The following is a 15,492-nucleotide window of genomic DNA, read 5'->3' as shown; positions in this document are numbered from 1 at the left end:
TATTTATATATATTAACTATCTTACCTGCAGACAAACTGTAATAAACAATTTTGCAGGAAACTGTATAAATTGTATGTATAATTTTTGAATAATAAATCTCTCTATCTATCTATAGTACGGAACCTTCGGTGGGCGAGTCCGATTCGCACTTGTCGGGTTTTTTAAATTGCCAATTTACAGATATTTGTGACACAGCATCATGGCATTCGGCCATTAAAAAAAACTATAGGCAGTATTTTCTTATTCAATACTTACTGCGCGGATCCACGTTCCGGTATTCGAGAGGCTAGTAGTACCCACAACGGCCACAACACAAGCCTTCAGCTTACGCTGCGTCTTACGTCAAGCGAAGCGAATACTCGCGAACGCGAAGCGAAGCGAAGCGGCGCGGCGCGGCGCGGCGGGCCCAGGGCGTTCGCGTTCGCAACGAGATCGCCCACCTACGGACACTTCTATAGGTATCAAATGATTGATTCACCCCTCTCCGCGCCGCGCCGCGCCCTGCCGCTTCGCGTTCGCGTGTTGTTCGCCTACGTAGTACGCTGCGTTACTGTGGGACTAGGTCGATCTATGTAAAATTGTCCTATAATATTTATTTATTTATTTATGATTCCAAGCAGACTATAATAGTGTTTTTATTTTTTAGTTTAATAGCATGCCCATGACTGTAATCAAATAGTAAAATGGCTTATTATAATGGATTTTCATTGTCTTACATATACTGTGTCGGTATGTACTATGGCTTTATTTCGGACTAGTTTTTACAATCCTCCTTTCCACGGAATGAGGTAGCGTCCGGTGTGCAAGAAAGTTCACATGGCAAGTCTTCGTCTAGACTTGTTAAATACCTGACGTAAACTATAGACGACCTTGTCAGATCTCCGCGCATGATGTCGCGCGCGTAAGGGACAGAAAACGCCAGCTGATGTAGGTTACGGCCTTGATGTGTGGAATGAGAGTTGAGACTCGAGCCGGTGCGATGTGTGCGCGTCCGAGCTACCAGGCTAGCAAAAATGCATAGGAGTTCCTTCCAAGACATCTTAGTCAGTCTAAACTCAACTGTAACTTAATGAAGCTTGAGTTGGAGTTGTATTACAGATGGTCCAGTGTTAGATAAATAAGGCACGAATGTCGCACAAGCGGTTTTAGAATCTTTTTGCATAGCTTTTAAGACATAATCTGGAATGCCTTAAGTGTGGTTATTTGTGTGAGTCGGTTTTCACTTGTGGAACGTGTTAGATATTCGCTTCTTTATTGAAATTTCTGTTTTATGTTAAATACAGGAATGTCTTAATATCACGGCAGGAATGTTTGTAAGGTTCCCGCCCTTCAATGCCAGTGAGGATGGCTATTGCAAGTCACGATTTACCGGGATCCGCGATGGACGGACGGACATTAACGAGTATGGGTGTCTTTAAACTGAGATTTAGTTCTAAGCTTCCCACTTTACATGTAAAGTGTCTATTTAATACCACGCTCTGCCGATAATAGAACGTTACGACTCGTGAAGGTGCGCTCATGTTAAGTATGTAGCTACAAAAGTAAGTATCTAATTTTATAATGTTAGATATTTATAATTTAAAATGGCTTCCTGATACATGTAAAAACCGGACAAATGCGAGTCGGACTCGCCCACCGAGGGTTCCGACTTTTTAGTATTTGTTGTTATAGCGGCAACAGAAATACATCATCTTTTGTATCACGGTTCATGAGATACAGCCTGATGGTGACAGACAGACAGACAGACAGACGGACAGACAGACGGACAGACAAACGGACAGACAGACGGACAGACAGACGGACAGACAGACGGGCAGATGGACGGTGGAGTCTTAGTAATGGGTCCCGTTTTTAACCTTTGGGTAAGGAACCCTAAAACTAAATTAAAACCAAAATCTTACTTTTTTCGGTTTCACAAAATGTTTTCTTCACCGTAGTTAGTACGATTAAACAATAATCACATTACATTGACTTAGATTTGTTTTCAAGTGTCAAAATGTAACAGCAAAAATTCATGTCATCTATTTTTATTCATGTCACGATGTAACGAGATTAGGGGATATTACTCAAATATTACTGTAATGTTCTGCCACCAGAATACAGGACTAGCCTTTTTAGTAAACCATAGAGTAACTTATACATACTGTACATTTAACAGGTTTTTGATTTTAACAGGTTTTTTGGTTTTTGGCTTTGTAATTTTTCCTCAGTCACCCATACTATTATACTCTTTGAGTCACCCGTTGACCACGAACGCTGTAAAGAGTTCGAAACGTCGGGATGTATTATAAATTCAATATACGCGATATAATCCGTTTTCATAGTTTTATTTCATGAGTAACTATCGCGGTAACCGAAGACAATATTAGACAAGTTCAGACAATAAAATATGACATTGATGCATCAAGGCGGTTTGCTTACAGAGGATCTACCGGGAAACGCGAATCCGAAAATTCGCTATCTGCCTCTTTATCGCTCGATTATGCAAGAGTGACAGAGATGTTAGATAAAGAAATTTTCTTGTTTCACGCGATAGACCCTCAGATTGTGGTAGTGGCGCCCTGGCGCCTCCTACGCAAAGTTTCGCGTAATATTCCCTTTTTATTGTTTCCTAGAGATACAGAAATGTCAGGTTGAAGTTAATAATGACAATCATTGTGACATTAAAATGATATCTAAATGTGTTCCACAGAGAAGGGTCCTTATACAAGGAGACGCCACAAATGATGTCATGTACGGATACGGACAAGCACGAGCGAAATGCACGCGCGACTGACATCATTTAGATATCAGTTTGATCTGACAATTAATTTTGAATTGGCCTCCATGATAATAAAATATATTCCAGCGTATCGAATATAGCAATATCGCATCAGGCCATAGAACTGAAAGAATTCTATGACCAACACAAGTAAAACTTGAGGAGGTACAAAAATGCACTTTTAACTGCAAGGGCTGTTAATGGGACGCAATCTGCGTGAGTACATCTGCGACAAATTGCGTTTTTATGTCACAAATCCGATCGGCTACTCTGTTATTCAATATCTGGTTTCGTACTAAAATTACTGTTGGTTTGAGAGATTACAGTTAAATTGGGGTAGTAAGTTAGCCAATAAAATTGTCAGCAGGATAAGCCTTCCTAATATCCCAATTTAGAACCAGCTTACGAGTCTTACGACATTGTCCTTGTCGCTGTAGAAACCTAGAATAATGATAATGATGAAGGACATGACGTTGAGTTTTTCCTTTACTTGATCTATGTAAGAGGAGTTTGTTGAGAACCATAGAAAATAGAAGAGGAAAGATGCTTGGACACCTGCTACGACACGACGAATTTATCAAAAACATAATTGAAGGGAGAGTTGAGGCAAGGAGACGAAGGGGGAGACCAAGGAGAACATACATAGATCAAGAATCAATGTATTTCTTTTATTTGCCTAGTTGTTTATTGGATTTGTTCTGTTTGCTTAATGTCTATCTATACCCCAAAACAAATCCTCAGCTTGATTTCTTATTAGATTGTGTCAGCTGAGCACACAAGGCTTGACGTCTTATCCGCATTTGACGGGGATATTGGTAACAGACAACGTGTAGGTAGATGTGCTGTGTGTGTGTGTGTGTGTGTGTGCTGTGTGTGTGATGGATCAATGCAGATCTGAAATAAACGATTTTTATTTATTTTATACCTATATTTTTCTCATCTAAAGGGGCCCACTGATTACCATTCCGCCGGACGATATCGACCTGTCTGCTGTTCGGAACTGTCAAATTTTTGTTCTAACTGACAGGCTGATATCGTCCGGCGGATTGATGATCAGTGAGCCCCTTAAGAGCTTTCCCGGTTACATCTTTTGTTTGATAAAAACTATAAAGCCCAGCCAGCCATATACTATAAAAGCCCAAGGCTGGATATAGATCCAGCCCTGTGGGCGCAGCACGGTCGCATTTTTATCGCTTGTCACCATGCCTGTCACGGTCTAACAAGTATGTAAGTGCGAAAGTGACGGGCATAGTGACAGGCGATAAAAATGGAACCATGCTGCGCCCGCTGGGCTTCAAACCTTCTCCATACCACATTTCATCTTAACAGACCAAAAGGCAGACAGTTACTTTTGCATTTATAATATTAAATAGTAGGGATTCTCAGATGTTGAATCGTAATCCAAGATCTAGTAAAGTGCGAGTGACTTGAATCACGAAGAGCATTACTCGCAGTGTATATATATTGCTAGTGCTTATAATTGGCACAGTGTAAAAAGTAACCGTGGATCGACGCCTTTGATGTTTGTGTAAATGCCGAAACCGCACAAGAACAGTAGTGATGTTACAGACTTTTTTTCAAACATGCAATGAAATAATTATATTATGTTCTTCATATTAGGCTGGGAAGGCTCTTTTTTAATTTCCATTTCACATATATTTGTGACACAGCGTCATAGCATTCAGCCATTGTTTTTTTTTGTATTTTATTATTATTATTGAATATGGGTATTAAAGGGAAACTAAAATTTGATTATTTTTACGCTACGACGCGCGGTTTAGGAGATACAGCCATGTCCTCCTATTTATATATTATTCAAATAAGTTAAAGCTGCAATAAGACAAATATAATTCAAGATGATCATGATGATAGGTACTTATGTGCATTTTTTAAATTTGAATATGCCTTATGGTTGTAGGAAACAGCTGGATATCGTCACATCACACTTCATAACAATCATAACATAATTTATTTGTAAAACTTAGGTATTTCTAACGTTTAGTTATCAATTTGCGATCACAACGTTCATATTTATATATTATCCAACAGTTAAAACTTCTGAAAATTTATGCTGCCTTAGTACAAGTTCAGCCCACGCGTTAGGACCAGAACAAATAAAGCCTTATCCCGAAGGCACACACGAACCGGGACTCATCGGGCATAGTTTTTTTTCCCCACAACCAATGTCCTAGATGCGTTTATAGCACCCATCTCCTTTCAAATGTCGATATGCCGCGAGCTAGAAAGAAACAGTCATAGGGATCGTAGAGACGTCGCGTATTCATCAGTTGCGTGTATGTGTATTGCACACATGCATTTGCACTGGACTCGGGACGTCCCACATACGGGAACGCTAGCCTAGACCTGCTCATAGTTCATACATTCCTAGTACTTTCTAAGAACGTCTAATGCTTCGAGACTTCTAATACGCATAGAAAAACCGGTCAGGTGAGTGCTTAGGACTCTACATGGTACCTATCGTGCTTGCACGCAGGCATCTATAACGCTAAGTACCTCTATCATCATAACAGTTATTATTTCCAAAAAGTAATTTGAATCTAATTACTATTACGGTACAGAAAATTTGTTTAGCGGGTTTGAATTATGTAGTCCGAGCGTACAATCAAATTCCAAGTGAAATATATTGAGCGTTGAGCTTCCATCGCTGACAAAACTATTATTGTTCATTTATTACGAATGATGGACGTTAACTAATTAGAATAACAAATAAAGTGGTCATGTTAATTAGGTATACTGACACAAATAAAGCCATATCACGTGCTAAAGTATTGCACGAACGAACGTTCATTCCGATATTGAATTAAAATGATAATTATTTTCGTATTAATTAATCCACGCGGAAATATTGGTAACTAGCATTAAACCCTATTATTATTTTTACGTTATTGTACCTACTTAGTAATTATGGCTAGTTTCAGCATTTTTAATGCAGAGTTAATTGAAATTGCTATCTCAAGTGACCGGAATGCGCATAAGTGTCATTAAAAGCCTGAAAAATAAATATCCAAATCTTTCAGAAGCACCATTAGATCAAATCTATATTGGCTTGAGGAAATGCTTTTTACCTCATTTTACAAAAAAGTGGCAAGCTGCATCAAGAACGAGAAACCATTTTTTTGAGAAAAACAAGGAATGGTTAATTATATTTATTCAGTAGATATGATGCCTTCAGGTTCGGATACCACAGACGCAAACCGGGACATTTAAAACGACATCGAAGTGGACGCCCAGAAAAACTTTTCGAAGGGTGTTGCCGCCGTACAAAACGAAACAAAGTGCTACTGAAAAAACCCGAGAAAACTCAGTAAAATGTCCTGTCTTCAGCCCGGAAAAGGCTTTGGCTTTGATGTTAGATGCGGGTCTAACAAAAATTAAATTAGAAATGCGGCAAAAGAAATAGGATGCGACATATTTCCGAACTCTCATTGAAGCCCAAGAAGCGCTGAATAAGGATTATCGTCGGTACAGGTTATACCATTTTAATGAAATGCTAACGAAGATATCATAAACATGCTTTTGACATCTTCTGCTCCTTTTATTTATAGCTTAAGAGCTAAAAATAATTATAAGAAAAGGACGAGAGCATGACGAATTACAACAATTTATTGTAGAAAATAATTAATAAAGGCTTTTTTTATAATTTATACTAGTTAATTTTTCATATACTCAATCTATTGCAATTTTATTATGTTGTTCCGTCCGTTGTTTTACCGCGTCGTGTACAAGCTCGGCACGGTTTGACAGCTGACTACAGCGCCGCTCCGTGCCGTGGTCAAACCGTGCCGTGGACAAGAGGCCTTACACTCGGCTTGAAATAATGAATCGTAACATCTGACAGACGCGTACGTATTCGGGTTGCCTCATAATATTTGTTTGTGATTTGTAGGTACCAAATAATATTTGTTTCATCAAACTTGTTCAAACCAAATTTTATTGTTATAGGAATCATTTAATTATATCTAAAAATGTAGACTCGCAATACAATATCACTACATAATAAATATATTATGTTTTTAAAACTTCTGTTTAGGTACTACGTTTTTTTTACGTAAATACGGATTAATTATCTGGAGGTAGATTTATCATTTATTTGTATCTATCTAATATAATGCGCCATACGATTAAATAAATAAAACGTAAATTATGTTAGTACAATTAATAATAATAATTAGAGCATATAAAGCACTTTTTATCAATAATATATAATTATGCTCTTGATATTATTTATGTTATTGATAAGAACGTTCTGAGCATTAAATTACTCACAGATTTTAAACTTGACAGGAACAATTGAATATCGAGGTGACACATTTATTTTGCGGTTTTTAAATTAAAAACCATATTTACTCGGTATCAGATTTTTAACCATATTTTCTATTTTGAACTTGCACTACCGACTACGCCGAAAGACCGGTAATCCTAACGTAGGTACAGTACCTATTTACAAATAATTCCTTACAGTACAATTGGATTACCTACTGGGGAGACTCAATTATGGCAACGACCAAAACAACCGAGTGATCGCGTGGTTACCGGGCGGGCTAGCCATCTGTCTTACGGCCCAATTCAAACAATGCTTATAGGATGTCACAGCGCTACGATACCGATCTGTCCGTGTCAAAAGTAAAATTTCTTCAACCAAAAACGTCATTCTTGACACTGATCGGTATCGTATCGGTGTGTCATCTTATAAGCATTGTTCGAATTGGGCCTTGAATGTGGTTACACTAGTTAGGCGCGTAATTTTACATTATTTTTACGAGGTCGCTCAAAAGCAACGAATACAAACAATCAACGCACCTGGTGATGGAAAAAAATATTACTAAATTGCTTTTAAATTATTATACCGTAGTGAGCCACGTTATACCAATTAACTGAAGCAAGTATAGTTACGCAGTTTCGCGTTTACCGATAATTAGCTCAGCACAAGAACTTATTGGAGTACTTAGTTCGAAATATGTTATCTAGAGTGAAGTAATACACGTATATATTTCTTCGTAAAGACGGGCACTAAGAATAGTTGCTACCAATCGCGCGCGTGATGCGAACTCATCAACCAATCGCGTCGTAGCATTCCAACCAGGCACACCAAACGAGAATAACGATCCGCATCAACAAATGACGAACAACGAATTAATTAGGTAGGACTAATTTACTGAACGCAAAGTATATTCAAAATGTCTTTCTTAACATGGCATGGCAGTCACCTTATTCGCGGTGACCATACCTACGTCAATTTTATTAGTACATTGCACTCACCGAACGCGAAGCATCCTGTCAGGAATATCCACAACGTCTTTGTCAGCATGGCTGCGTGGTCACTGCACGGCGGTGGGGGGGAACCGTCGCCGCCGCATTTGTGGTGACACTACACTGCACCGCATCACTCACTTAGCACATTTATTACACTTCCGTCACCTGAAACAAATAAGATAATTCAATTACAACATGTTTAATGTAAATTTTGTCAGATTACTACTAAGTTACGAAAATAACTAACAAACAATTTGTTTCGTATGAAATCCAGTCTTACATCTTTTTAATCGTGTTTCCGTTCGGGGTTACAAACAAATGAGTATCCGAAATTCAGTTTGACTGCAACATAACATACCGTTATGAAACCTTTTGTTGTGAATGATAACTCATTGGTCAATGTAACCTAACATTGTAATATTTGTAATACGGATTAATTTACTACAGAATTATTTATCTAACATCGAACCTGGGGTGCGCCGTGGTGCACACGGTGGTGTAGCCGCGCCATGCTAAAACAGTGGCCGTGTACAAACCTCCATTAGTAGCCCATACAACATTGGAGACCGTGTCTAGACGCGATTTGCGGTTTATTTACCGCGGATTATTACGGCAAAAAAACGTGTTTGTACAAGAGGCCTTAATGTAAGGCCTGAGTGGACGCTCGAAGCGGAGCGTTCGGCGGGGCGTGCAGCGTGGCGTCGGGCTCACAAGTGATTTGAGCAGCGTGCACTAAGGCCGCTCCTATACGTTTGCATTTGTTTAACATGGACGCCGCACGCGCCGCCCCGCTGCACGCCCAACTCGAGCGTCCACTCAGGCCTTACACTTAGGCTTAGTGTTCCATCTTTTATTACATCTGACTAGTGACTGTGAGCTAGACCTCGCGAAACCACCTAGCCTTGTACATGAGAAGTTTCGATCTTTTTTTCGTGTCGTATTTAGGGTTCCGTACCCTAAGGGTAAAAACGGGACCCTATTACTAAGACTCCGCTGTCCGTCTGTCTGTCTGTCACCAGGCTGTATCATGAACCGTGATAGCTAGACAGTTGAAATTTTCACAGATGTTGTATTTCTGTTGCCGCTATAACAACAAATACTAAAAAGTACGGAAGTCCAACTCGCACTTGACCGGTTTTTGGTCTTACTTTTTATCATTCACTGTGTTTTATAGGTACGTCATACGTGTACATGTACATACTTTTAAAACGCAGTAAATGACAGTAATGTAACAGCTTTAAAATACAAACACAATCACTTCAATGGGTCGCAATGTCACTACAAAGCAAAGGATGTCACGTTTAGCGAACTAGCAAAATGGTTATATGCCAGCTTTGTTCAGAACGTCAGTTTCAAAAGTCCAACAAGCTTTTAAACAGCCGTTTGAAATTACACCTTAATTATAACAGAATAATGTTGCATTTTGCAATCGAATAGATAGTTGTGATGTGAGCTTGGGAAAGTTAGCTTTTGAATCTAGCGGCCAAAGCTATCTGCTATCAAATGCACGCTGCGAGCCTGGTACAGAAATCGGTTTCGCTGAAATCTGCTTGCAGGTTCTAAATATTTAACTTAATCACCTATGAAGCCTTTTACATTATTAAAAAATGCAATGAATAAAAAAAAACTTTTTGTTTAAGTGTATCGCATGAAAGCAAAATTTGTGAACATGCAATAGGGGATATTACTGCAATGTTCTGCCACCAGAGTGCAGCACTTTTTTAGAAAACCATAGAGTAACTTATACATAATTTTAACAGGTTTTTGACAAGTTTTCAGAGATAATAAAATATGGCATTGCATTGATGCATCAAGGCGGTTTGTTTACAGTGAACCTACCGAAAAACGCGAATCCGAAATTTCGCTATTTGCGTCTTTATCGCTCGAATATGCAAGAGTGACAGATGTTACATAACGAAATTTCGCGATAGACCCAGATTGTGGTAGTGGTGCCCGCTACGCAGTTTCGCGTAATAATTGAAGCGTGGAGGAATTTGACAAGTTTAGTACTTAATTTTTTTTATTCGTTTTTTTTTTCAGCCGACTGTTGTTTGAAATTTTCTTTATTTATTATACAGGACGTCGCGTTAAGTATCTAGATAAAAGGATGGACGGAAGGAAGGAGGAATTGTTTTTATATTCAATTTCTACACCTTTTAATCAACGGTAAACAAAATCTTATAAAGTTAATGTTGGCTTGATAAAAAAACACGAAAACATATGTGTTTTTGTTTACAATTGTATATTGTTACCCTGCATACTATAGCAGTATAATTTAAGTATTAAAAATAGCTAGTATTATAGACGAGGGATGTGAGAAAGAAATTTTTAAACAATAGTATACTTTCAGAGATATTGACGAAAATCGTCAAAAACCGCGCGATCGCGAAATCTTCCGTCGCAAGTTTCGCGCGGCGCGCCTAATCTTTTGTTCCTTTCTAATTTCCTGGCTGTACGCCCCCTCTAAATGATAGAGAACCTTGAGACACAGAATAAGTAATAGTATTATCATACAGAACGGCCACGCACCGCCCTGCCCCGACTCGAATTACCTCGCCCCGCGACAGCAGATTGACGGCCGTTTGCCGGCCGCCCAGTACTATTTATAAGCAACTTTCTCACACAATAACGCATGCCGCGTGTATAGACGTGCCGTTCACACATAGAAACGAAAGTGATTTTTGATGTATAGGGTGTCCGCCCTGTGCTTGAGATGAGACCGATTTGGCATGAATGTTCAGTGAAATTAATTGTTTCGGGGGAATCAACGAAATAAGTCTCAATACATTGTCAAAATTAACTAAGAGTTAAGGGTTTCGGTTCACAAACGTAGTTCCGCTCTCATTTTAAAACGACTAGCTAGATTGCTCTGAAACTTATAGTATGATATATCTATTCTATGTTGTAATTAGTTTATGTAGCTTTAGATACCATAGTAAAAAAAACGACCAAGTACGAGTCGGACTCGCGCACCGAGGGTTCCGTACTTTTTAATATTTGTTGTTATAGCGGAGACAGAAATACATCACCTGTGAAAATTTCAACTGCCTAGCTGTCACGGTTCATGAGATACAGCCTGGTGACAGACAGACGGACAGACGGACAGACGGACAGACGGACAGACGGCCAGACGGACAGACGGACAGTGGAGTCTTTGTAATAAGGTCCCGTTTTTACACTTTGGGTACGGAACCCTAAAAATACAGCTAATTTAAGTTTTTCATACAAAACTTGTTTTTGCTCTATTTCGTTTCTTTTATAAACTGGAGTTATATAAACTAATTTCAGACCTAGATATACCTCATGTCATTGTATGTGCAAAGTTTCATTACAATCCGACACGTAGTTTTAAAATGAGAGCGGAACTACGTTTGTATGGGAAGGTGCAATACGGCCGAGCTTACCGGGGACTCTTAACTTGTCTGTAGTAATAAAATAATAAAGTAAACCTTAATTAAAAATATGGGTATAAATCGTGTGATGTACTAAATTTGGTGAGCAACATAATAAAACCGAAAAACCAGAACGGGATAAAAAACGAGTGAAGAAGCGAGATGGCGCCTTACAAATTTCTAAGAACTTTGTTGACACGTTTCTCGAGTACGACACACGTATCATGAGAAAAAACTATTTAAATCTATTATCTAAGTAGGTATAAGAATAGAACAAGAGCATAAAAACCACCGCTTTCGCTGCATATTTCATTTAAAATTAGATAATTTTTCATCAAATTCTTCATTTAATCACCATAGGTAGTTTTCGGTAACTCTCTGTTTATTTCGCTACAGACTAACATTATTAGTACATATAGGTGGACTGTCTCACTTCAAACATAGACAGAGAGAATACTATGTTTGTCTTACACTAGTACTAGCACCCATAAGGAAAGGATGAGTATAGTTTTTTTTTGTTCTTATTTACTGACAATTTGGTTTGACCAACTATAGGTACTAACCAGATTGTCTACTATGACCGGCTCAATTTTTAAATTGGGTATGTTATCGACCTTCCAAGTTTTGGGATAAACCTTTTAATCCGCTAGGAAACAACTTTCGATCGCGGTCGAATAGGGCCATTATTCACCAGGGACCCGTTTTATGAAAGTTCGTAGTTACTTAAGTAAGAATATAGTAGAGAAAAAAAAAACGAATTTCATACGATTTTTTTAAGTTCCCAACTTATAAAAATTATAAATCGAAAAGAATCAAACCAAAGCGCATAGGTGTAGTTAATATACATCAAGTTGCGTAAAAATATTTTCTAATATAATGTCAATGTCCAGGGAGGAATTTTGGAGGAGTACTACGTTTGTATGGAGAAGCGGACGTGACATGGCATCCACCTCTTTGACCTCTTTCCTCTTAAATGTCACCGAGAAGCAAAAGCGTCTATTCAAGATATTTATAGCCACAAAAATATATCTAGCGGTTAACTAAATACTCGAGTAAATAAACGAGTATTTTAGTTATTAAAATAACTAAATACTCGTTCACTTTTGAGAAATTGATATTCAAATCTGATACAACTCAGTATTATTTATTACAAATAAATTCAAATGTTGTATGATTTCATTGTTTAACATTATAACAATAATATTTGAATTTTAAGTTTAAATTAGCAAAACTAAATTCAAATCTCTCTTGTTACGATACAGAATTAAGTGATACTTTGTGATGAAATAAGTAAGCAGTTAGTAACTTAAATACATATTGATCTACGTAATTTAACCATTATAAGTATCATTCTTGTTAACGATCCATCCACATGTAGTTAATTGTATTTAAACGATAATGACACATTTAATTTATCGTTCATTTATTTGTCTAAGGCTGTTATTTCCAAAAAACTTGTTGGATCGTAGCATAGCAAATATATATTTGACTTAATCCTACCATATATACCTACTTATAATTGTATATATTTAGAATAAAATCAAGCCGTACTATTGTACTCCCCTCTAAGGTTCGACATGACTATGTAATAACATAATAATAACACATCTACTCATGACCTGACTATAAAATACCTATTTTATATTTGAAGTATAAACATTTCAGCTTTATTCCAAACGTGGAGTGTGAAAACATGCGAATTATTTATATTGGATGTCCCAGTAAAATAGATTTCTCTCGAGACCTACAGCAAATTACGTACTAAATAAAATACCTAGAGTTGACTCGTCAGCAAATTTTGATGTAGGTATATTTAACGGTACCGTAAAATGCAATTTTAGGTAAAAACGTGTTTTCTTATTTTCCTAACTTTTGAAATCTTTTTGTACATTTTTGGTAAATTTCTGTGATAGTGATAAGGAATGAAGGTGGGGTTTTTATAGATATGTTTACCCTTTGGGTACGGAACCCTTAAAAGGGACCGTAAACTAAAAATATACAACACAAAAAATTCCAGGAACTCAAGCAATTTAATGAAAATATTTACTTTGATCATAAAACCTGACAGCGCAGCAATATTTTTTGGACGTTATAAGTGAAAATGATTACTGGCCTTATCTACATGGAAACGAACAACGAAATATTTTACCCTCGACAAACGACAACAATTAAAACGAAAAATTGACTGGAACATAATTATTATGTATTGTATTTTTAGAGGGGAAGTTAGCCACTTAGTTAGGTGGGGAGTCACTTAGGTGAGTAAAATAAAAGTGGAAGGCATCCATCAGCATCACAAATACTTATGCTCCAAAAAGTTGCAGTGTTCCTATACAGTGGAATCCGTTTATTATGTCTTTGTGCTTACTGCATCGCTTACTATGACGTAATTACCGTAAAATGGGGTGAGTAGGGTTCGCGGGGATAGTTGGGTTATGAATGGGGAGAGAAGGGCTGAAAGGGGGTTAGATGGGATTTTAAGGCTACTGCTACAAAAATAATGTATTCCAATTTAAAATGGAGCTATAGTAATACTCATAATAAAAAAAATCGATCCAACAATCTTCCAAAATCACCTTTGTATGAAAACCCATCTCACTCCAATTACGAGGGACTACGGGGTGAGGTGGGATTTCCTGTTTATCGTCAAATTATGAAATGGAACTACCCAAAATAAAATAAAAACTGAAATACAAACGTCCGGAACACTTATTATATACACCATTCAGTTTGCATATGTAAAAATAAAATGTTATCGAGGTTTGAATGTCAGTTTTGCTCCTACTCACCCCATTTTACGGTACTGTGCGAAGTTTGGTTTTCATATAAAATTATTTGTGACAAAGTCGGATAAGATGACTTGGCTTATAGCGACAAACCCCTTACTATGACCTATAAATCCTCTTTTCATGAAATTATGTCCGGTTATACAGACACATTCCCCGGTTTTCGTGACCGTCTCGACGTTTTTCCTTGCGAGAACGTTTGGTGCGCGCGTGGCGTTTAAGTTGTTTTAGTTTTGATTCTTGGTGACAAGTTGATAATAAGTACAATGTTAATACAACTCATATCTCACAAAGGAATTTGAGATTAATTTGGAAAAAATCGCAAAAATAAGAAGTTAATTAACTATAATTATGCTTTATATGACATCCGCTTAGTATGACGTGTTTGTCATTTCCATGTCATTATAAGCGGATTCTACTATACTAGTTTTAGTTCTTCGAAGAAGCTGAAAGAAAATTTTCATTTCGGTAATAAAAGATCATGCAATAACATGTAACAGAACAAAGGCCGCAAATATATCTGACACGATCATATTTGTAGAGCCATAAGAGCGTGTCATATTTTTGCGGACTTCAAAGAGTAACATATTATTGCAGGTGACTGTACATGTACATAATCAAATTTAAACTTTTGTGAGACATACTAGATACATGTCGCGCGAGTGACTAAAACAAGTGAGTCTAAACCTTGAAATTATTTAATGTACATGTACATCTTTGGCCATGCGCATAAAAGTATTGATATGACTCTTCTCCTCTACAACTAGCTGATGAAGTTCGTCGGAATCTGTGATATAACTAATCGGACATTCTTTGTTTTTATTTTACAAAAATAACAGCCTAGGTTTAACTTTCGAGCCATAATTCACAGCTACAATGGTCCACTTGACCACGCGCGGTAAAGCGTGCCGCGTGCCCACGGCCACGGCGCGGCTTTCTCTCGCGATCACTTGTGGATTAACGATACTTAACTATTTTCTACATCTTCACTATTAGATTAAGTATTACACTAAGTACGTTATTCGTCATTGTTTATTAGTTGTATCAATAACTTCCATACGATGTTGTATCTTATATACGCCAAATAGGTATTATTTATTAGTCTCTGGTAAGCGTTATGATTGAGCTATACTTAGAGAATGCCATTTGCCGTTAATTTGTATCCTTCATTTGTTTTTGTTTTATGAAGTAAAATTAATATTTAAAGGTTATGTTTTTATATGAAAAGATTACAGTTCAAAAGCAATGGTAGCCTAGCGGCAAGAACGTGCGATTTTC

At 37.4% G+C, this 15,492-nt stretch overlaps 1 protein-coding gene across 4 annotated transcripts in view; it reads right to left on the bottom strand.

Moving 5' to 3' along the window:
- LOC134743736 (tyrosine kinase receptor Cad96Ca-like) overlaps positions 1–15,492 on the bottom strand; it is a 69,568-nt gene that overhangs the window by 28,707 nt on the left and 25,369 nt on the right. For all 4 annotated transcript variants that reach the window (XM_063677365.1, XM_063677368.1, XM_063677367.1 and 1 more), the window contains exon 2: positions 8,043–8,201. In XM_063677365.1, coding sequence (XP_063533435.1) covers positions 8,043–8,091 — 49 coding nt within the window. In that variant the 5' untranslated portion in view covers positions 8,092–8,201. The remainder of the gene's footprint in view (positions 1–8,042; positions 8,202–15,492) is intronic.

The sequence above is a fragment of the Cydia strobilella genome, chromosome 8, assembly GCF_947568885.1.
Source record: "Cydia strobilella chromosome 8, ilCydStro3.1, whole genome shotgun sequence".
NCBI lineage: Eukaryota > Metazoa > Arthropoda > Insecta > Lepidoptera > Tortricidae > Cydia > Cydia strobilella.
This window is presented reverse-complemented; position numbering and strand designations above follow the sequence as displayed.